Raw genomic sequence first — 22,762 nt, 5'->3', positions numbered from 1 at the left:
ATGATTGTTGTTGTATATATATATACGTGAATACATATGCACATAGAAACAAAAACACACACAAACACACACAGACACACATTCATATACGCAAATAAATACAAACAAACAAACTCGCACACACACACTCATACCCACACATGTCTCTTTCTCACACTCTCTTTCTCGTCATTTCTCTCTCTCTCTCTCTCTCCCTCTCTCTCTTTTTATCTATACCAATGCAGGCATACTGGCTTTGTTTTTGTGTTTAATTTGTAATGTAAACCTTGTTTATTTAGTAACTTAACCTGGAAGAAATCCATTGAGTTTCCATTATTGCGTATTAGTTATTATCGTTTTTTTCAAAACACGGAAATGACGTCATAATTTTTATCATCATCTTATTTTTTTAGATAATCATCATCGTTGCCAGAATCATCGTCGTCGTCGTCATAATCATCATCGTCATCACCACCATCATTGTCTTCATCACCATCATTACCATCGTGTTAAAAAGATTACATATGAGGGATGTGTTAGAAAGAGCCATTGTATATTTTATCTTTGGCCTACCAAAGAATTTAATCAAGTCTCTAGGCAAGGCGTGTTTATAAGGCTGTTGAACATTCATGTAAGAATTGTTTCAAATGCAACAGTTGTTAATATAGGCAGGATCTTATTGATGTGGTCTGATTTTTCTTTTAAGAAGTTAATTAAAAGCTCTAATGATAAAGGTAGATTTTTACTAAAAAATTCTTTATAAAATTTTAAAAATTTGGAAAAAGTCAATGTTACTATTTAAAATAATACAAACGAATTGGTCACTCATTGGCTGAACCGCCAATCTATCATCCAATCAACCAATCAGCCAACCAACCATCCAACTAGCCAGTCAGCCAGCCAACCAACCAACCAACTAACCAATCAGTCAACCAATCATCCAACTAGCCAGTCAGTCAACTAACCAATCAAAAAACCAACCAACCAACCAACCAACCAACCAGCCAACCAGCCAACCAACCAACCAACCAACCAGCCAACCAACCAACCAACCAACCAACCAACAAACCAACCAGCCAACCAACCAACCAACCAACCAACCAACCAACCAACCAACCAATCAGCCAACCAATCATTCAACTAGCCAGTCAGTCAACTAACCAACCAACCAACCAACTAACCAACCAATCAACCAACCAACCAACCAACCAACCAATCAACCAACCAACCAACCAACCAACTAACCAACCTGCAGTGTAAACAAGACTGACTGTAGAGGCAACATCATTGGTGACAACCAAGGTGTACTGGCTACTCAGGGGCCTCACTCGGATCTTCAAAACCACCCACCTCGCCTGTGCCGGGTTCGACACCCCATGCTCCGGAAACAAATGATGGTATCGGTGATGATAATGATTGTATTGCTGATGTTGATGATGATGATGATGAAGATGATGAAGATGTTGATGATGATGATGATGATGAGAGATAGATTGATTCGGGTTTGTAGTCTGTAGAATGGTGTTTCAGATATCAAACCAATCGTTTGAAATGTTATTAACTTGTATTGATAAACATATATATTTATACAAATCTTCACATATATATATCTACAAATTTTATAAAAAGTTAAAAACAACTCATTAACTTGTGAAGCGCCAAACAAACAAAACAAAGCGAAACAGCCAAACATACAACATACATCTCGTACATTAGATAAGGTTCAAGTAAAAAAACTACCACACCGGGCAGTAGGCAGTACAAAGACATTAAACAAAAGATTGCTCGCCGAAGCGTGGCGAGGCGAATTCAATCGAGCGTGGTCTCTAACTAAAACGTGTTTCTAAAACAAACATATACCTTTTTTTTGTTAGGTTAAGGTTGTGGTCGAGAATAAATGTATTTTATGGGCTGAGACTAAATAAAATAGAAGTAAGAAAGTAAAAGATATTAAAAATGATATTACTCTCTCTCTCTCTCTTTCTTTCTTTTACTCACTACCTCTCCTCTCTTTTTCTCTTTCTATATATATATATATATATATATATATATATATATTTATATATCATCAAAATTCTAAAATTTCAAATAAAATACTCAAAGTAACTGATTACTAAATTTTATAACGAAAGCGTAAAAAGGAAAATAGAAATATAAAAATTACGTGGAGATACAAAACTCAACTGATTCTCATTAGAAGAATCTCAAAGGTTTCGAACGTTTTTTGCACTGTAAGAAGAAATTAGATGGAAAGCTTTCGTGTCGAAGGTCCCCGGTTCAATTCCTCCTTCGGCCGGACAACAATACTGCCCAAACTCATGCATTAGGAATGATTAATGTGATTAAATTCAATAGTAGCGTTAGAAAGAGATTTTATATTGTTAGTATGAAATTTTTGTAATTTTAAATCAAAAAATAGTTTTTAATTGAGTTTGAAAGTGTTTTAATAATAATGTTAAAGTATGAAGAATGTGATTTTTTTTTTGAAGGTTGCCAATACAAATGTTTATGTTTTTTAATTTATTTATACAAAAATTGATACATTAACTAAAAAATGATACACACTTATATCGAAGTAATAATTACCATAGAAGTACATGCGTACATGCAAAAATACAAACATGTATACATACAGACACACGTCGCATACAACATAAAATATACAGAACTTATACAGATTGTATACACACATACAAATACATGAACAAACAAACATACAGAACATGTACAGATTATATACACACATACAAACACGTAAACAAACAAGCATACATACAGACGCATACAAAATGCTTCACAATGTTTACATACACAGCCATATAGGCAAATAAATTTTTTCTTTATCGTAAATTCTACATACACAATTTCCGTAGACCAACAAACCGTAAAAGGTCACATTATAATAGTGTGTATTTACTCATTACATTGTAAACAGAGCGATATTCACACACATTTTCTTGTAAAGAATTGTGTTTGCCTGCGTGTGTGTGTGTTTGTTTGTGTGGTTTTGAGATTTATTTATCAAACTGGAAGTTATGTAACAGAGAATACACGCACACATCATACACACAAACACACACAAACAAACAAGCATATAAACACACACATACATAAGCTAATATACAAACACAACACACCTATTCATTTTTTTATCAGGTTATAATACATACATAAATTAATAAAAAAAAAACAACACACACAAACAAACAAACATGCAAACACACAAACAAACAACTACACACACACACGCGTGCAAACAAACGCACAGGCAAACAAAGTAAACAAGACGAAATTTGAAATAAAAATTTTCCAAACAATTTCCTATGCATTATTGCTGGCTTAATACCAGCAAATATTTATTCAGGGGATGTAGCATCTAGACATTAATTAGACAGGCAACGCGGAGGGCAATAAAATTTTATTTTTAGAGGGAAAAATTTAAATAAAATTTAATTAGAGTACAAACAAAAAAATAAAAAGTAATTTCGATTCTAAATGAAAATTTTCAACTGAAAATCTTTTAAATTTGTACAAGTTAAAATTTAGAATAATAAGCAGAGTGTTATTTGTTTGAAATCAAAAAAATTGTCAATAACACACTCAAAAAACACGCACACACGCACACACACATACGAACAGGCAAACAAAACTGCCAAAAAATAATTTTTTCCCTCTTTACAAACAGACATAACTACTAACAAAATAAATAAGTTTACTCATCATAAACACAATTAGAACATTTTGTCGTCTGATGGCCATCGAAGCGCCAGCGTTGGCCGAAACGAAACGAGAACAAGGACAGGCGAGACGAAACGATATAAATCGATTCGAAACATTACATTAGTTGCCCACATTAGCAAATTGCTTACAAATTTGAATGAAAGAAGAAGGCAAACAATAAAAAATTTATAATAATAATAATATAATATATACTACTACTGTTACTACTACTACTACTATTACTACTACTACTACTACTACTACTACTACTACTACTACTACTACTATTTCTACTACTACTACTACTACTACTACTACTACCACTGCTTCTACTACTACTATCAGTCAACTAATCATAGTATAAATAATAATAATAATAATAATAATAATAATAATAATAGCCATAAACATGTTAAAAATATTTCTTTCGCAAATAATATTAGAAAAAAACTAGCTCCAAGGAGAAATTTTTGAAAAATAGAAACAACAATTCGGATAAATACAAAATAAACATACAAGAATACAAAAAAATACATAAATGCACATATAAAATACCAAAAAATACCAAATACACATACAAAATACCAAAAAATACCAAATACACAAAATACAACCAAATAGACTTACAAAGTATGGCTTAATGTGCATGGCATACGTTCTGTCACTTTCATGTAACTGTTGATTCAATGATATATAAGGTACCCACGGTAATTTAGTAGAGTTTGTCGATTGATTTTGTGATGTTGTTGTTGTAGATGCTGACGATGTTGTTGTTGTTGTTGTTGACGACGATGTTGCTAGTGGTGGTGTTGTTTTGGGTGTTTTTCTGGTTGATGTCTTTTGTTTTTGATGTTTGGATGGAATGTGTTGTTGCTGCTGATGTTGTAGTTGTTTTTTGGATAAAAGTGGTTGTTGTTGCTGGATTTTGTTGAATTGTTTACCCCGAGTAACTGACGAAATAATGTTATTTCTGTTTTTATTTTTTATATTTGTCTGTATGATGATGTTATTGTTGTTATTATTATTATAATTATTGTTGTTGTTGGGATGGCTCAAGCTGAAATTTTTACCACGGGATAGGAGCTTACGGCTTAAAGTGGAAACATTATTTTTGTTTCTCATTTTATTGTTGTTGATGATGTTGTTGTTGTTGATGTTGTTGTTGATGATGTTGTTGTTGTTGATGTTGTTGTTGTTGTTGTTGTCGGATATTTGTTGTTCTGCAGCGGTTTTAATTGCCACTCTTTTTTCACGTGCTAGTATTATTTTTTTATGTTTTATACGAGGAGATGACGACGATGATGATGATAGAGATGATGATGATGATAATGATGACGGTGATGATGATGATGATGACGATGTCAAAATTGACGAATGATTCAAATCCTTTGGCATTGTATACAAAAATCTCGAATCATTTCCATCAAACAAAAATGACGATGATGATGATGATGACGATGATGATGATGACGACGATGATGATGATGACGACGATGATGATGAAGACGACGACGACGATGATGATGACGAAGCACTTTTAGGCATGTCTGGCGCCAATACCGGGCCAATATCCATTCCATGCCGATCATAATCATCACTGTCATCATCATCATCATCATCATCATCGTCGTCATCTACGTCATCATCAACGTCATCGTCATTGTATTTGCTTACAAAGTCGCTTAAAAATAATCTACTGCTTTCATCGTCATCATCATCATCATCATTGTTATTTTTTTCATTATCATCATCATCGTCATCATCATCATAGTATTCATCATCATCCTCATACTTCTCACCATCCTCATCGTCATCATCATCATCATCATCATCATTATCATTATCATTATTATTATTATTATTATTTTTATTATTATCATTATTATTATTATTATTATTATTATTAATATCGTTGTTGTTGTTATCATCATTAGCAGTCTCATCGTCATCGTCGCCGTCGTCATCATCATCATCGCCACTTTTGTATATGTAAGTACCATTGCTGTCCAGTATGAACGCATACTTCCTTGGTTCGGGTTTTGAATTGACCAAGCATATTATCATTGCTATTGTTTTGTTGTAGTTGTTGCTTTTGTTGTTGCTGCTGCTGTTGTTGTTGTTATTATTTTCCCTGCTTTTTTGCTTGATTTTTTTGACGTTGTTGATGTTTTTCATGTTATTTTTGCCGGTTGGTTTTATCTTGTTGATATCTTTCATGTTATTGCTGTTGTAGTTGTTGATGTTTTTAGAGTTGATGTTTTTATCGTTGTTGTTGGTGTCAGTAATGTTGTTGTTGGTGTTGTTTGTCGTTAATATCAGTCTACAAGTTATCACAGGAGGATCTATAATTAACAAATGGATAACTTATAATTTTGTGGTTAGAAATGATAAAATATCAACTCATATGTCGCGGTTACTGGCTTCAAATGCAAGCTTATTCACGCTTATTATATGAATGAATGGTATTTTGATTTGAAAGTAGGCATATACAAATTTCGTAAAATTGGCTATAGGCAAAGTTCTCTTTTTTCACTCTTACTCACTCTCTCTCTCTCTCTCTCTTTCTTTCTCATTCTCTCTCACACACACACATACACACTTACATACACACTTACATAAAAACAAATATGTACATTTATATATTAATACACACAATATATACAAGTATATGTATATGTATATACGTACATTGAACGTCAACATAAACAATGGAAGACACAGGATCGTAACCAGCCACTTCCGCTTGACAGACCAAAGACTTTAAATCGTCTTCCGGTGTCACGTGATAGTCTACCAACGTCACTTCCGTTGTGTATATTACGTTACGCATACCTTTGCGGTTATGTTTATGTATGTTTGTTCATTTTTTTGGTAGAAAAAACAACGCAAGTGTATTATGTACGTCATAGTACAACATACAAAGTGAAAATATACAAAAAAAAAACAACAACATACAATACAACATCATATAAAACAAAACATACAAGGCATGCAATACAATTGACCAGCAAAGTACTACCAGAAACATACAAAAAATCAACATACAAAACATGTAATACAACATCCTGACAAAAACAACAACATTCAAAACAAAAAAAAACATACAGAAACATACAAAAACAAAATAACCAAAACATACAAACATAAAAACTGACCAACATCACCCGATGTAGTATCAACGATTGTATCAATGTCGACATGGCCAGCAAGCGACTTATTACCCATAAAAATGTGCACGTCTATCGGTGGCTGGCCACACACGACCACACAACTTATTGTGGTCGGTAGGATGGAGAGAAGTTTCAAATTTGGCGTGGATGAAATTTTTGATGCGTTTTGTCTCAGTTGTTGTTGTATGTGTTGTTGTTGAGTTGTACTTTGTTTTTGTGTTTGTGTATGTAGTTGTAGATGTTTTGCATTTGAAAGTTCTGGATAATGTTGTTGTTGTTGATGTTGTTGCTGTTGTTGTTGTTGCTGCTGTTGTTGTTGTTGTTGCTGTTGTTGTCGTTGAGTTTGCAAATGTTGTTGTTTCAAGTGTTGCGGCAATAATTTTTCGTTGGAATGTAAATTGTTTGAAGAAAGTTGAGTTAGGATTGGTTTCAGTGTTGGAAAGTAAATTATTCTATGCTGTTGATGTTGCGTGTGTGTATTGTTGTGACGGTGGTTTGGTTGTTGGTAGACTCGATGTTGTTGGGTAGTTGTCTTTGACGTTGTTGTTGTCGTTGTGTGTTTGTAGAAAATTATGTCTCGATTGTTGGCTGCAGTGTTGTTGTAGTTGTACATGTTGTTGAGATTGTAGTTGTTGTTATTGTACATGTTGTTGTTGTACATGTTGTTGAGATTGTAGTTGTTGTTATTGTACATGTTGTTGTTGTTGCTTGCATTGTTGACGTGATATTTCTGATGCAAATCGGCTGAATTATTTACATATTTTTCAAGTTTGTTCAAGTCGGCGGTGTCGTTAAAACTTTTTGAAAAAACTCCGCCAAAGTTCGATAAATCATTTTCAGAGATTTTCGTTTCTTCTTGTGTAACTCGAGGTGGTTTGAGGAAAAATCGGCTAAGGCGTGTGTTATTATTACTATTGTTATTGTTGTTGGTGGTATTGTTGTTGTTATTATTGCTGTTGTTGTTTTTATTTTTGTTATCATTATTATTATTAATGTTGTTGTTGTTGTTGTTGCTGTTTCTGTTTTTCTGAACGCTCAGCAAAAGCATAAATTTTTCCTATGCGTGTTGAGAATAAGAATTAAAAATTTAATTGAATGAAGAGAGAGAGAGAGAGAGAGAGAGAGAGAGGGGGGGCAGAGAGATAAAAAGAAAGAAAGAGAGAAAAAGATAATTAGATTATAATAAATTGCTGTTTTCAAAACGAAGATGAAGGATCTTTTTAAAAATCTATAAAAATGTTTTCAATCTATTAGTTTATATAAAAAATTAATTATGACACTCTCACACACACACACACACACACACTCACACACACACACACACACACAAACTCAATTTATTAAAACAATCTCACAACAAATCAAGCTACACGGAAATACCTCCATGAGAAGTAAGACCGGCTTAAATAAAAGTAACGCAATTATAATGAATCAAACTGAAAAATGGAAATTAATCAAAATTTTACAGAAAAAAATGATTTTTTTCTTGAAAGAAATTTTCTAAAAAATAAAAACGAATTTTTTTTCAAGATTTCAATTATAAAGATAAAAGTTCCGTGGGAAGAGAAAGTTAATTTAATTCAATTGATGTCAAATGTGAAGAAATAAATATATTGTCATATAGGGACTATAAATATGATAATGATAATAACATGGCAATTAACAAAGCCGTCCAACTAGCCAACCGACCGACCGACTAACCAATCAACCAACCAGCCAACCAGCCAACCAACCAACCAACCAACCAACCAACCAACCAACCAACCAACCAACCAACCAACCAACTAACCAACCAAACAGCCAGCCAGCCAACCAACCAACCAACTAACCAACCAACCAACCAATCAATCAACCAACCAACCAACCAACCAACCAACCAACCAACCAACCAACCAACCAACCAACCAGCCAGCCAGCCAGCCAGCTAACCAACCAACCAACCAACTAACCAACCAACCAACCAATCAACCAACCAACCAACCAACCAACCAACCAACCAGCCAGCCAGCCAGCCAGCCAGCCAGCCAACCAACCAATCTCAATCACCATAATCACTTACGTAATTTTCCCGCCAATACTCTTTTGTCTGCGGCACAGCCGCGTAGAATTTTGACATACCATCATCGTTATTCTCCTCCTCATCATCATCATTGCGATAGTAATGCTGATGATGATTACAACGACCAGACGGGTAATGATGATGATGATGTGTTGTATAAGGGTAGAAGCTAATGAAGCTACTACTACCACTACCACTACTACTACCACTACTACTACCACTACTAATACTACTTTCACTACCACTACTGCTCCTACTTCTACTACTCGAATGTTTGGCATGTCGAAAATGACGAGGCGATATGTGGATTGAAGTTATAGGCTCTGGTTTGAAATGATTTTGAAACAAATTATTACATTAACATAATTAGGCTATAATAATAATAATAATAATAATAATAATAATAATAATAATAATAATAATAATAATAATATTTAATAAACAATAACATTAACTATCGCAATAAAATAATACAATTGATAAAAATAATAAATATATATACTTATAATAACAATAAAAGCAACGACAATTGTTAATGTTCTGTATGTCATTCATATTTAATGGCAACAGGTGGATTATGAGCACAGCTGCAGTTTTAAAAATTGCTAAGACGTGCAATAAATAGATGCAAAAATTTAATTGTAATGTTCGAGAAAAAAAATTCACACATATATGCACACATACCTTTATACTATCACAAACACGCACACAGTTCACACACACCACACAGAGACACACACACACACACAGACACACAGACACACACACACTTATTCCCATCCAAACCCACTTAAAAACACACACACACAAACACACATATACACTACCCAAACAAACACACACACACACACACATGTACTAAGAAAAATATGCCATGCTTTCATGCATTGATCCAATCTCAAAAATTCCTTCAATCTTACCCACGCACGTAAGCCGGGATTGATTTTTCAAACTCCAAAAAATACTAATAAAAAAAACAAAAAAAACATATTTGAATAAACAAAGCAGAATAAAAATAACATTCAAAAATTTTTTCTATTTTCACAGGATTAAACGGACTGTAGTGCCCAACAGATGCGACAAACTAACTTTCTGGTATATTTAATCTAATTATCTCTTTCTATATTATGATTTGGTCTCTAGTTCAACTTTGAGTTTTTAGAATTTTTAGAATTCTGAGATTTAAGAATTTTGAAATTTTTTTTTTAGTTCAACTTTGAATTTTTATACTTCTGTTTGTTTTGTATATTTTTCTTTCTTAAAAAAATTATTCATGAGATTTTATTTAAAAATTTAATGAAGTTAGATAAACTGAAAAATGTTTTTTTTTAGCAAAAAAGTGATTCAGTGTTTGGCATGAAACTGTAGAGTCAACGATAACGAGGTCAATGTTTTCATACACTCTTCATGAGTTCAGACATATAAACAACGCCACCCAAATTACGTACAAGCAATAGTAGGCCAGGCATGGTACAATAGTATGAAGTGTATTTCTGAAAGTTTAAAATGTTACTTTCCATTCAAGTTACATTGCAAATATTTTATTCATTGGCAACGAAAATTTATTAAAAAATTATTTTCAAGAATTATAAAGGCAGAATTGATATTTTTCAGGTTTCTCGCTGCAAAATAAACAAAAACATTTGTTGTTGTTGTTGCCATTTCTGGGGGGCCCTCAGGATTCCAATCAAGGTCGGAGCCAATCCGCCACTGCAACACGGTTGCTCCAGAAGTCTATTGGTTGAAGATCCGTGGAGTTTTGAGGACAGCTAAACAAATGTTGAACATCATCTGTATGATTGTTGCAGAAAGGACAGGTGTTGATGCCATCATAAAAACATTTGTTTAGGTTGATTAAGATGTTTAAGAAGTTTGAGAATTTAAAATTTTAAAAACATTTGTTGAATTTTGAAGGAGAAAAGACAAAAAAAGCGAAACAAAGATACAAAATAAGTTTTGAAGTTGCGTGTCTATGCAAAGAAAACAAAATTATGTTTTTTTGCCCTGCGCGCTGAAAATTTCAAAAAATTTTTAAAAAATACAAAATCAAGAAGAAGATAAAAACAATTTGTAAAATAATCTTTAAAATAATTTCATAATAAAATTAAAAATTATACAGAACACTCAATAAATATAATTTTTTCATATATTTTTCGAATTTTTAATTTAATTGAGCTTATGTGTTAATCACAAAAACTAAATTTTTTAAATATATATGTATTAGCCTCTAGCCAAAATTGCGTTAAAGCAAGCTTAAAATTATTGAAAAAAATGAAAAATTAATTTGAAAAAACAAATTTTATCTGTGTTTTTTAATTTAAAAATTTTGTTATCTGTGTTCTTTTTTGACAAATTTTTGGAAATTTGTTGATTACTTTTTATTTCCGTGTTGTTTCAGACTAGTTATTGCTAATTTTATTTACAACATCGAGTTAGTTTCACCTGAAAAACCTTTTTCAACGTTGTTTGGCGAGAAATAAAAAATAATTAAATAAAAAATGAATGAAAGTGTCTAAATTGATTTACGCGCTTCATGAATAATTTTTGAGGTGAGAGATTTTTTTGTGTTGGCAGTGAAATTGATCCTGTTGAAATTTTGGGTAAATTTTATTTTGTTTTTTTTTTAGTTTTTCGGAAAAATATTTTTATTTTTTATGCTCTGTTGTAAACATCGCCGTTGGGATTGCTGTAATTTTTCTCTTCACAATTGCTTACAAGCTCAACAACTTTACTTATTTTTCAATAATGTAGAAAAAATTAATTTTTCTGAGTAAAACTATTTATGATGAAAAAATGTAAAAACAAAGTTGACTGATGAAAAATATTTTTCACCAAATCAACGTTGCCATGCGAATCGTTGAATAAACATTTCTATTATCGTCCGTTCAAACAAACTCCCTTTGCCGAAGAATATTCTAACCACTGTCTTTACCATCGTTACGTCATCATTCCGTCACCATTACGTCATCACCAGCATCAACATTGGGAGTTAATTTTTTGTTGGATGGAAAGAAATTTTTTATTTCATACCCCAATTTTTATTAATTAGTACCCCTTATGGACAGGCTGGGTTTAAGGGAAGACAGAAAGGGCTTATTCTCTAGAAGATAGCTCCACCTTGACAAAAATGTAACTGTTACCAATTTTCAAAATTTTCATGAATCATTTTTTGCAGAATACAAATTGGTTCCAATGGAAGACAGTGTGAGCGAATATTAATGTAGAATAGGCTAAAAATGAATTGCTAACTTGTTTTCAATTTCCAACAATCACTTATATGATCATTCAATTATGAAAACAACAACTATTCAAACAATTGCACAATTAATTAAGTAATTTGGGCGTCCATTATTATTAATTAGGTGATTAAGGATAATCGCTACAAGGATTGTACATTTCTAAATCCGATCCTACTTACAAACGCCGCTATGTTGTCTGCGTTAGTCGATCACAACATAACTTGTTATTATTTCATCATCGTCTTCATCGTCGCGATATCTTTCCATCATTTTATCCCAACATCAACAACAACATTATCAACACCTATAACAACATCAACATCAGCATCAACATCAAAAACATCAACAACAACATCAACATCATCAACATCAAGAACACCATCAACATCAACATCAACAACATCAACAACATTAACAACAACAACAATAAAAAAATAATAAAAAGAAAATAAAAAACCTGCCTTTGATGTTGAGCGTGTAATTTACTTGCGCCAGTAGCGTCATTTGCTTCCCGCGTATCTCGCACGTGTACACACCGCTGTCTGCATTAGACACCTCTGTGATATTTAATGGATATACCTGGTATTAGTACGTACTAAATAGGTATTTTTTTTATGAAATCTGGTATTAGTACGTTATAAACGGGTAATTTGTAAATGAATTGGGGTACCAAATACTTATAGCTGGTATTAGTACGTTATAAACAAGTAGTTTATGAATGAATGTAACTACAAATAGCTATTAGTTGAATCTTGTATTAATACGTTCTAACGAGGTATTCGGTAAATAAGTTAGATAGTAGAACGTTCTAATGCGGTGTTTTAAAAATAATTTGCGTAGTAATACAGAGATATGGGGTAGGTTGTATATTACGAAAGAATTTGGTGCAGATAGGCAACAAGAAGGTATTATTTAAGCCAATTCGGTATATTTTTATTGTTGGTCTAGCTTTCATAAACTGGCTGAGATGTAATTAAAAAAAGTGCAATATTATAGGTATTCTGTCAAAACTTTTTATATTTCCTTTCTCAAAAAAACGTCAAAGAAAGCTATCAAATTTGAGCAATTACATTTATTCAGGTAGGTAGGTGGGTTGGATATTATTTTAACAACCATCATCAAAGTGGAAAAATAATGATAATGAAAGAGAGAGAGGAGGATAAAGAGAGAGGAAGATAAAAGAGAAAGAACGAAATGGAAAGAAAGTGAGAAAGAGAGGGCGTGAGAAAGAGAAAGAGAGAGAGAAAGAAAGAGAGAGACAAAGGTAAATAGAAAAAGTGAAAGTGCAACAGTAAAAAAAAAACAAAAACAAACCCTTAATGACAAGTTGAAATCGATGCCTGCGTTTGTCGGTGCTTAAAGAGACTTCAAATCTTTTGCTAGATGCAAATGGTTCTTTGAGGGTGCCTGCCAGGTTCATATGCACCATTTGGTTCTTTTGGGTTTTCAGCCACAACAACTATTTGGTAACAGGGGTAAGTTTTAATTTTTTATGACAAATTTGCCAATGAAAAGTAATTTTTAATCTTCGAATAAGTACACTTAATGAAATCTTTGGATGATATAATGTGAAACACAAACAAACAAAAAACATACACACATAAAAAAGAAACATACATACAAATATACATGCATACAAAAAACACACATACAAACCCACACATACACACTAACAGGTTATTCTAAAGCATAAAACCAGCCAGCATAAAACCAAACACATTCCACCACGCACACACACACACACACACACACACACACACACACACACACACACACACACACACACACACAAACCACACAAACATACAAACTAACAGGTTGTTCAAATGCATTGAACCAGTCTGCCAGAAATTCGCAAACCATAACAACGCTGCTACCTTCGTCCAATAAATAATCCGCATTCCGAGATTTCAATCGTATGTTGGGGGCTGTTTTTTTTGGGGGGGTGATTTTATTATGAAATTATGACGAATTTTATCATCATTATCATCATCGTTTACGTCAGCGTCGTTGTCATCGCCCTCATCATCATCATCATCGTCATCATCATCATCATCGTCATCGTCATCATCATCGTCATCATCATCATCGTCAACGTCATCATCATCATCATTATAATCCTCCTCCTCCTCATCATCATCGTCGTCATCATCATCGTCATCATCGTCAACGTCATCATCATCATCATTATAATCATCCGTCATCCTCATCATCATCATGGTCGTCGTCATCAGATCTGCCTCACCAGTACCGACAGAGAATATAGTAGTATTTTGTGTTGGTTCATTCGGCCATGCGTGTCAGAAACCAGTCGCAAATGTAATAAATTGTTGTTATGCTATGTTTTTGTTGTTTTGATTTGTCTTTCTTTTGATGTCTTTGTTTTTATTGTCGTTGTTCGTGTTTGGTTGTCTTTGTTTGTTGTCAATATATTTGTCTACGTGCGTTCCGTTGTTTGTATTTTGTTTTGTTGGTGATGTTGTCGTGGTTATTGTTTTGTTGGTGATGTCGTTTTGTTGTTGTTGTTGTGGTTTTTTTGACGTTAATGTAATTTATGTTGCAAACAACATTTTCATTGCTGTCAAGCTACTTTAGATCTTGATGCAAGATTAATGTGAGAGGATTTGTTACGAGCCAAAAAAAACTTTAAAAGAAGGCATTTGTTTATTTGTCAATGTTTTTTGTCTATCTTGATGTTTGTAACATTTGTAACGTTTGGACTAGAAATAATTTGTTTTCAATGTTGTTGTTGATGTTTGGTTGTTGTTGATGTTTGGTTGTTGTTGTTGTTGACGATGTTGTTGTTGTTGATGCTATTCCATGGATACATTAATAGAAAGTGTAAACGCGTGCAATATCGCCCATGATCCCAGCTAACTTAAAAAGCGAAGCATAGAAAGGAGATAAATATAAAGTTGTGAGAGAGATTCAATTTCTATGCTAATTTGACGTCATCAGATCTATGCGGTGACGTAACGCTGTGTGCTTATTATTCTTTATGTTCATATTTTTTCACTTCCTCTCGTTCATATTTTTTCGTAATGTGTGTGTGTGTGTGTGTTCGTATGTGTGTTCATGTGTGCGTGTGTTCATGTGTGCGTGTGTGTGCGTGTGTGTGCGTGTGTCACAATTTTCAATAACGCTTTATAAATATTGAAATATTTGTTTTTTATTGTTATCTAATTTATAGAAGTCACGAGAAATTGTAATTACATATTTGGATGACATATAACATATTAAAATGGTCACCATCCCTCAAGCTCTATCATGTGAGTGTATGTGCTCTTTCTCATTGTTTCTTTCCGTCTCTCTCTCTCTCTCTCTCTCTCTCTCTCTCTCTCTTTGCACCTTCTCTTTTTTTCTCTCTCTTTCTCTCTTTTTTTGTCTTTCTGTCTGTGTGTGTGTTTGTTGATTTTTGCTTATTTTATGATAATATTTCATCCTATGTTGTTTTTCGCGTTCCATGGTTATGATTATTCATTGTTAATAAATTTTTTTTAATTGTTGCACACTCACACCACACGACACACACATACACGCCAAAACACACCTTATCATACACACATATGATGCCTATTATACAAATTTAAGTTTCCAACAGTGGCGTTCGAACTAGGTCACAGCGGAATAGATCAACGACGCAAGATGTATAGCACTCCTACCGACTGAGCTATCATGATAACCACATATACATTTATTTGACTTTATTTGTCAATAATTATATTTTTATATATAATAATTCCTATTTTTCATATTTTAAAATTCATATTTTGTTTTATTCATATTTTTTATTTACAATTTTCGCGCCTACACACTCTTCGCGACACGCGCAAAATAATTCAGCCATTGTTGGGCGGTCTCCAGCTGTTCAGGATGGAGATGTTACTGCATACGTTCATATTAATCTAAATTCTTCTAATAATGTTTTCATTTTACCATGTTTTATTTATTCATACGTTCATTCATTTGTTCGTTCGTTTGTTCTTTCGTTCGTTCGTTCGTTTATTCATTCGTTCGTTCGTTCGTTCGTTGAAATGAATGAATGAACGATCGATCAAGTGGGTAAATGATTGAAAAAATAAATAAATGTAAAAAAAATTAAAATTCAACTGATGACTGAGACACGTCGAGCGTTTTTAATCAAATAAAACGCCTCTCGAAAATTAATTTTCCGAGAAAAAAACTGAAAAATAGTTCAATAAAAAATAATAGTAATAATAACAAATAAATGAATAATGAAAAGAATAGTAATAATAAATAAATAATGTAAACAATAATGTGAACAATAATAATAATAATAATTATTATAATAATAATTATAATAATAATGTTTTCCGTTAAACAATGTAGAAATACTAAGAAATTATTTCATTCAGTCATCAATATTGCTGCGTGGTAAGCTTACTTTCAGCCGCAAAAATAATTTTTCCCTCTCCAGATAATAAAAAAAAACATGAAGGACACCAAAGACGTCAACAACAACACCCATAACACAACAACTACAACTATTGCTACCACTGCCAATACAACAACAACTACTACTACTAATGTTGCAGCTGCTCCATTACTTCTACTACTACCATTACTGCTGCTACCACTACTAATACGTCAACAACTTGTATATTTTTTACTTTCTTTTTTCTTTACTGCAACTAATACTACTCCTACAAATACTATTATTATTACAACTGTGGCCGTAACTGCTGCTACTTCTACTGCTACTACAGCTTATATCGCTACGACAGCTGACATTGTTACAGTTGCTTTGGCTACTACTGTTACTACATTACCAACAACAACAACAACAACGGCAACTACACCAACGACGAAAAAACATTATCGTCTAAAACTCAATCTGACAGCTGTATGATTTGATCTCTAACGATATTTCACCAAAATCGTTCATATAAATCAACAAATAGAAACGAAATCATACACGTAAACAACAAAAACAACAACAACAACATAAGCAACATAAGCAACAGATATACAACAATGATATCAAAATGAACAAAAAAAAATCAATAACAACAGTAAAAAACAACAACAAAAACAACACAAACAAAAACATGAACAACAACAAAAACAACAGCAGCATAAATAATGATAGCATCGCTAATAAAAAAAAATATCACACATCACACGCAACATCAAGCGACGAGTGTATGGGAATAAAATCGTTAGAAATGCATGTGAACAACAACAAAAACAACAACATACACGACATAAACAACTAAAACAACAACACAAACAACAACATATACAACAACAACGTAAACAACATCACAAACATTATAAACATCAGCAACAACGTAGACAACAACAACATCACAACAACCAAATCACACGTCATAAGAAGCAACAAACATCACGTGGCAGAGCCAAAATCGTTGGAGTTACATGGAAAATGACATAAACATAAACAACAACAAACACAACAACAACAACGACAGCAGTAAAAACATCAACGACAACAAACAAACAACAACAAACAAACAACATCATATGCAACGGCAAACAACAACATCAACAGAAACTTTAGCAACAACAACAACAACAATAACAAACAACCAAAACAACAATAACATACAACGTCATAAGCAACAGCAAACAACAAATGAAACCAAAATCGTTAGAGATACATAACGAGCTTCGAAATGATTTACAAGCTTAAATTCAGTTTTTGACGCGGAAAAGTGTTGTTGTTGTTGTTGTCAGTTAGTTGGTTTTGTGATGTTGTTGATGTTTATTGTGTTGTTCTGTTGTTGATATTTGTAGTTTGTTTAGTTGTGTCAGAGCTGTTTTGTTGAAATGTTGTTGAAAGATCGTTGTTGTGTGTAGTTTTTGTTGTCGTTGTTGTTGGGTTTGTGTGGTTGCTGTTGTTGGTTTCATTTTTATTTTGTAGCGTTCCATTTATCGTGCGCCGAATCGCTCTGCACTTGTTGCTGTTCTTGTTGTTGCTGCTGCTGTTTTTGTTGTTTGCTTTTGGGATTCGCAATATTTATGTCTGTTGTTGTATTTGTGTTTTGTTTTGTTGCTGGTATTGTTGTTGTTGTTGTTGCTGCTGCTGTTGTTGTTGTTGTTGTATTTATGATTTTGTCATTTTCTGAGATGTCAATTTCATTGTATTGATTCTTTGACGTTGTGATTATTGAGTTGTCTTTTTTTTCTTGTTATTATTAAGGCTGTTGATTGCTTTTGTTTTGAAGTTTTTGTTGATGTTTTTTTTGATGTTGTTGTTATGTGTATTAAAACAAAGCAATGTTTTGCAATAGATTCCATTCTATTATTTATAAACATTTTTTCTATCTACTTGTTGCTATGTTAGTTCACTTTTAAATTCATAATGACGTCATCACATAGCCTTCTATGGCAACATAACATAACTCATGATATCTGTCAATTGAAAAAATCAAAAAAGTTTATTCGTTTCTTCACTCACTCTCTCTCTCTCTCTCTCTTTCTCTCTCTCTCTCTCTCTCTCTCTCTCTCTCTCTCTCTCTCTATCTATTCATCTATCATTCTAGATTTTTTTCTTTTTATTCTTTACCACTTTTTCCAAGTTTTCTCAAATGGTTTACTTAAATATATCCCAAGTAAAACATCAACTACGCTCTGTAGTTCTGACAAACAAAATTGTGTACCAGCGTTGTTTTGGTTATGTGTGTGTAGCTATGTAAGTGTGTATGTGAGTGTTTATATGTGTGTATGTGTTTTCTTCTTCTCGCTTTGAAATTCTTTCACGTAAAAATATGATTACGAGCTTGTAGCAAAGACATGCAAGCTAGTAGTAGTAGTACAAGTCGTAGAAATAGTTTCAGCAGCAATAGTAGTAGAAGTAATATCTTTAATAGATACAAGTAAAATAATGCATTACTTAAAATACCTTATAAGCAGTTTCAGCGTTATTTTTGATAATTTCTACGCTATTAAACTTTCATAACTCATTGTAAATGTATTAGTAGTAGCGAAAAAATGTCACGACAGTAGGACTATGCGCCTTAGCCTTTTTACTATTTTGTTTGAGTTGTAATAGTTGACGTAAGAATGTTTTCTAGAAATTTGTGACACCGTTTTTCAATCTCTCTTTCTCTCTCTCTTTCTCTCTTTTCTTTTTTTCCTTTTTTTCTTTCTCTCTCTCTCTTTCTCTCTCTCTCTCTCTCTCTCTCTCTCTCTCTCTCTCTGAAAAATTGTCAATCATTGATCAATAGCATTTTTTTTCCAAAATCGATTTTGAAATAAAATCATTATTAAAGGAAAAACACAGAAAAATGCGTGTTGGGAAAATAATTAGAAAAAGTGTACAAATGAATGATTTTGAAATTAAAATACAATTTATAATATACTTTATATTATAAATTGTATTTTAATTAATATTTATATTATTAGTATTTAATATTAATTATTTATAATAATCATCATCATTTATAATATATTTATAATATTAATATACAATAATAGAAATGGTATAACGACACAAAATACGAAGAAAAAACTGATGATGCAAAAATACAAAATAAGAGCAAGCGCCAACATTTTGCCGCCATTATTCACACTGTCCCCGGCCAAAATATAAATCAAATTTGACAACAATAACAACAACAAAAACATCATCAACAACAACATAATCATCATCATCAACAACAACATCATCATCATCAACAACAGAAACAACATCATCATCATCATCATCAACAACAATAACAACAACACGGTAAAACACCACCAAAAGACTACAACAGATTAATATACACTCGAATGACATTATCAAAATAACAACAACAGCAATGGCGGTAGCAGCAGTAATAGTGATAATAGTAGAAGCAGTAGTAGCAGCATCAGTAGTAGTGGTAGCAGCTGCAGCAGCATCAGTAGTAGTAGTAGTAGCTGTTGTATAACAACCTATTTTAGCCAAACAGCATTAATCAAGCCCACATCTCTCTTTGATCGCCTGTTGCGCAAGGAGTAATAATGCTGATACATGCTGATATAAAATCTAGATAGGTATCGTTAAAAAAATGTTTCACTAGTTTTTGGATACCATTTGATATAGAGTATCACTAGATATTTGGTATTATCCAAGTTGGAGGATAGTATCACAAAATTATATCTCTCTCGAATTTATTCATTTTAAAATTCGACAGTTTTAAAATCGTATCATTTAAAATTCCATTTATTCTACAAAATCATGAAACGTTAGCTCTCTCTGGTTTAGTTATATAAAAGTTTAAGAATTTCAAAATGGTATTATTAGATATCGTTGGATATCATTTAGCCTTGTGTATCACGTATTATTACAATGAGTATCATTGTATCATCTATATATTATTACAATGAGTATCATTGTATCATGAGAGTATATCTTTTTATATGAGAGTATATCAATTTTATTAAAATTTAAAGTACATTGTTGTACGTACAGACGTGTGTCTTTCCAGTTAAGTAATTAATATTTTCCCAAACGGTATGAAAATATATATCTCGCTAATTAATTAATTAAATAGATACTACTACTACTACTGTTATTACTACTAGTAATAATACTACGTTTACTACTACTACTACTACTACTACTACTACTACTACTACTACTACTACTACTACTACTACTACTATTACTACTGCTGCTGCTGCTGCTACTACTGCTACTACTACTATTACTATTACTACTACTACTACTACAATTACTACTACTACTACTGTCGCTGAAAAGCTAACGACTTTAAAATCTGCGTTAGTCAGAGTCTTATGTATTAAAAAACGAAAAATGTTTCCATTGATACTGTTACTTCTACGGCTAGAATTATCATTGAATTTTGACAGTATTGCAGTAGTTTAAGTGTTTTTATTGCTACTTAAGTTACTTTTTTAATGGTTTAAATATCATCTCGTTACTAACATAAAATGCCTAAAAAATGAATTTCTAGAATCAAATTTCTTTAATTCATTATCCAATCAACAAAATTTATTAATCATAAACAACAACAATGAACATAGAACAAACAAAAACATTTTAACAACAATGAAAACAAAGAACCAACGAAAAATCCACCAGCAATAATAACTCCACCAACACAAAAAATTCTTCACCCTAAACCCACCGCCAAAAATCCTCTACCCAATCAAAAACCCCCCATTCAAAATCCCACCACCACCACCAAACACAACAGCAGCAACTACAACCACCTCACCACACCATCAACAAAACAACCATCCCTAATTCATCATTGTTTGCTAGTGATTTCATCCATTTCCACAATTCGGATAACGACTAAAGTTGATGGATGGCCGGTTACATTAGTATAATTACTCTAACGACAAAGCCATTTAAAAAACTGTTATTGTTATTAGTGTTTTCGACATTAACTGCCTCGGCAACACCAGTGCATTGTTACCATATATTACATCAACAGTAATTAAATCATAAATAATATAACATTAGTTTGTTGATGGCGACATTAACAACATAAGCGACAATACAACAACGCACATCAACGTAAAAATAACAACAACAAAAGCAATAACATCAACAACGACGACGACATCAACATTGTCAAAGAACTCATTAATAGCTGAATTAATGTCATCAACGGACATGACGCTCTGAAGTATTTTGCATAACTTTCTCTCTTTCATTCTGTTTGTCTATCTGTCTCTCCCTCTCTCTCTCTGTCTCTCTCTGTCTCTCTCTATCTATCATTATTTTTTTTCTGTTTTTTTTTATTGTTTTTATTGTTATTTGTTATTATTGTTGCTATTTTTGCTATTTCTATTTCCATTTTTAACTGGCTATATTTAGATACTGTTATCTAATTAGCTTGGAGGACGAGTTATGTTTCAATATTTTTCATAATATTATGAGTCATACCTACATTTATTATTATTATTATTATAATTATTATAATTATTATTATTATTATTATTATTATTATTATGAGGATCGACAAATGCAATTCATTCGCCATGAGGAACAAAGCACGAGGAATTATTATTATTATTATTATTGTTGTTGTTGTTGTTGTTATTGAAACTTTTAAATTATTCATAACAAAACTTTCTTAGGGAGATTTACTGCGGTGCAAATTATTCTCCAATTTTTGGGTCTCATTTTTGTGTTTATTGTATTTATTCACGTTGTTGTGAGTGTAATAAGAAGAGAATTAAAAATAACATTAACTAGGATAAAAATAATTGAATCACACACACACGCACACACACACACACAGACACACACACATACACAAACAGACACAAACACACACACATATATATACATATATATCCATCCCATATAGGAATAGAAAAGTTGACAGCAAGTAACCTACTTACTGTTCATAACTTTTGCTACGAAAATTATTGACAAACCAGGTTGTAAATGTGATGTGGACTTCAAAAGAAGGATAGCCTAGCCATGGCGAAAGATGCATATTCTAAAATGAAAAACATCCTCACCAACAGTAAAATCAGAATACCAACGAGTCTAAAACTGTCAGGGTGTTACATTTTTCCTGTGCTATCTTACGGCTCTCAGTCCTGGACCATTTCTAATAAAATGGAAAAAAAAGATTTAAGCTGCTGAGATGTGGTTTTTGAGA

The 22,762-nt window shown here is 32.4% G+C and overlaps 2 protein-coding genes across 2 annotated transcripts; both read right to left on the bottom strand.

Moving 5' to 3' along the window:
• Window positions 1-4,751: 4,751 nt before the first annotated feature.
• HELRODRAFT_159935 (hypothetical protein) lies at window positions 4,752-9,209 on the bottom strand (the record flags this gene model as incomplete). The annotated part of the gene is made up of 6 exons (XM_009016977.1): window positions 4,752-4,789; window positions 5,697-6,041; window positions 6,388-6,531; window positions 6,855-7,926; window positions 8,929-9,033; window positions 9,186-9,209. 6 exons carry the CDS (start codon window positions 9,207-9,209, stop codon window positions 4,752-4,754), a joined length of 1,728 nt encoding a protein of 575 aa, XP_009015225.1.
• Window positions 9,210-11,440: 2,231 nt separating this feature from the next.
• On the bottom strand, window positions 11,441-15,173 carry HELRODRAFT_159934 (hypothetical protein; the record flags this gene model as incomplete). Its single annotated transcript, XM_009016976.1, has 5 exons — window positions 11,441-11,513; window positions 12,625-12,724; window positions 13,482-13,626; window positions 13,983-14,095; window positions 15,140-15,173. 5 exons carry the CDS (start codon window positions 15,171-15,173, stop codon window positions 11,441-11,443), a joined length of 465 nt encoding a protein of 154 aa, XP_009015224.1.
• Window positions 15,174-22,762: the final 7,589 nt, after the last annotated feature.

Source organism: Helobdella robusta (assembly GCF_000326865.2).
Source record: "Helobdella robusta unplaced genomic scaffold HELROscaffold_2, whole genome shotgun sequence".
Lineage (NCBI taxonomy): Eukaryota > Metazoa > Annelida > Clitellata > Rhynchobdellida > Glossiphoniidae > Helobdella > Helobdella robusta.
The sequence above is the reverse complement of the archived record's forward strand: the minus strand, read 5'-3'. Positions and strand labels throughout refer to the sequence as shown.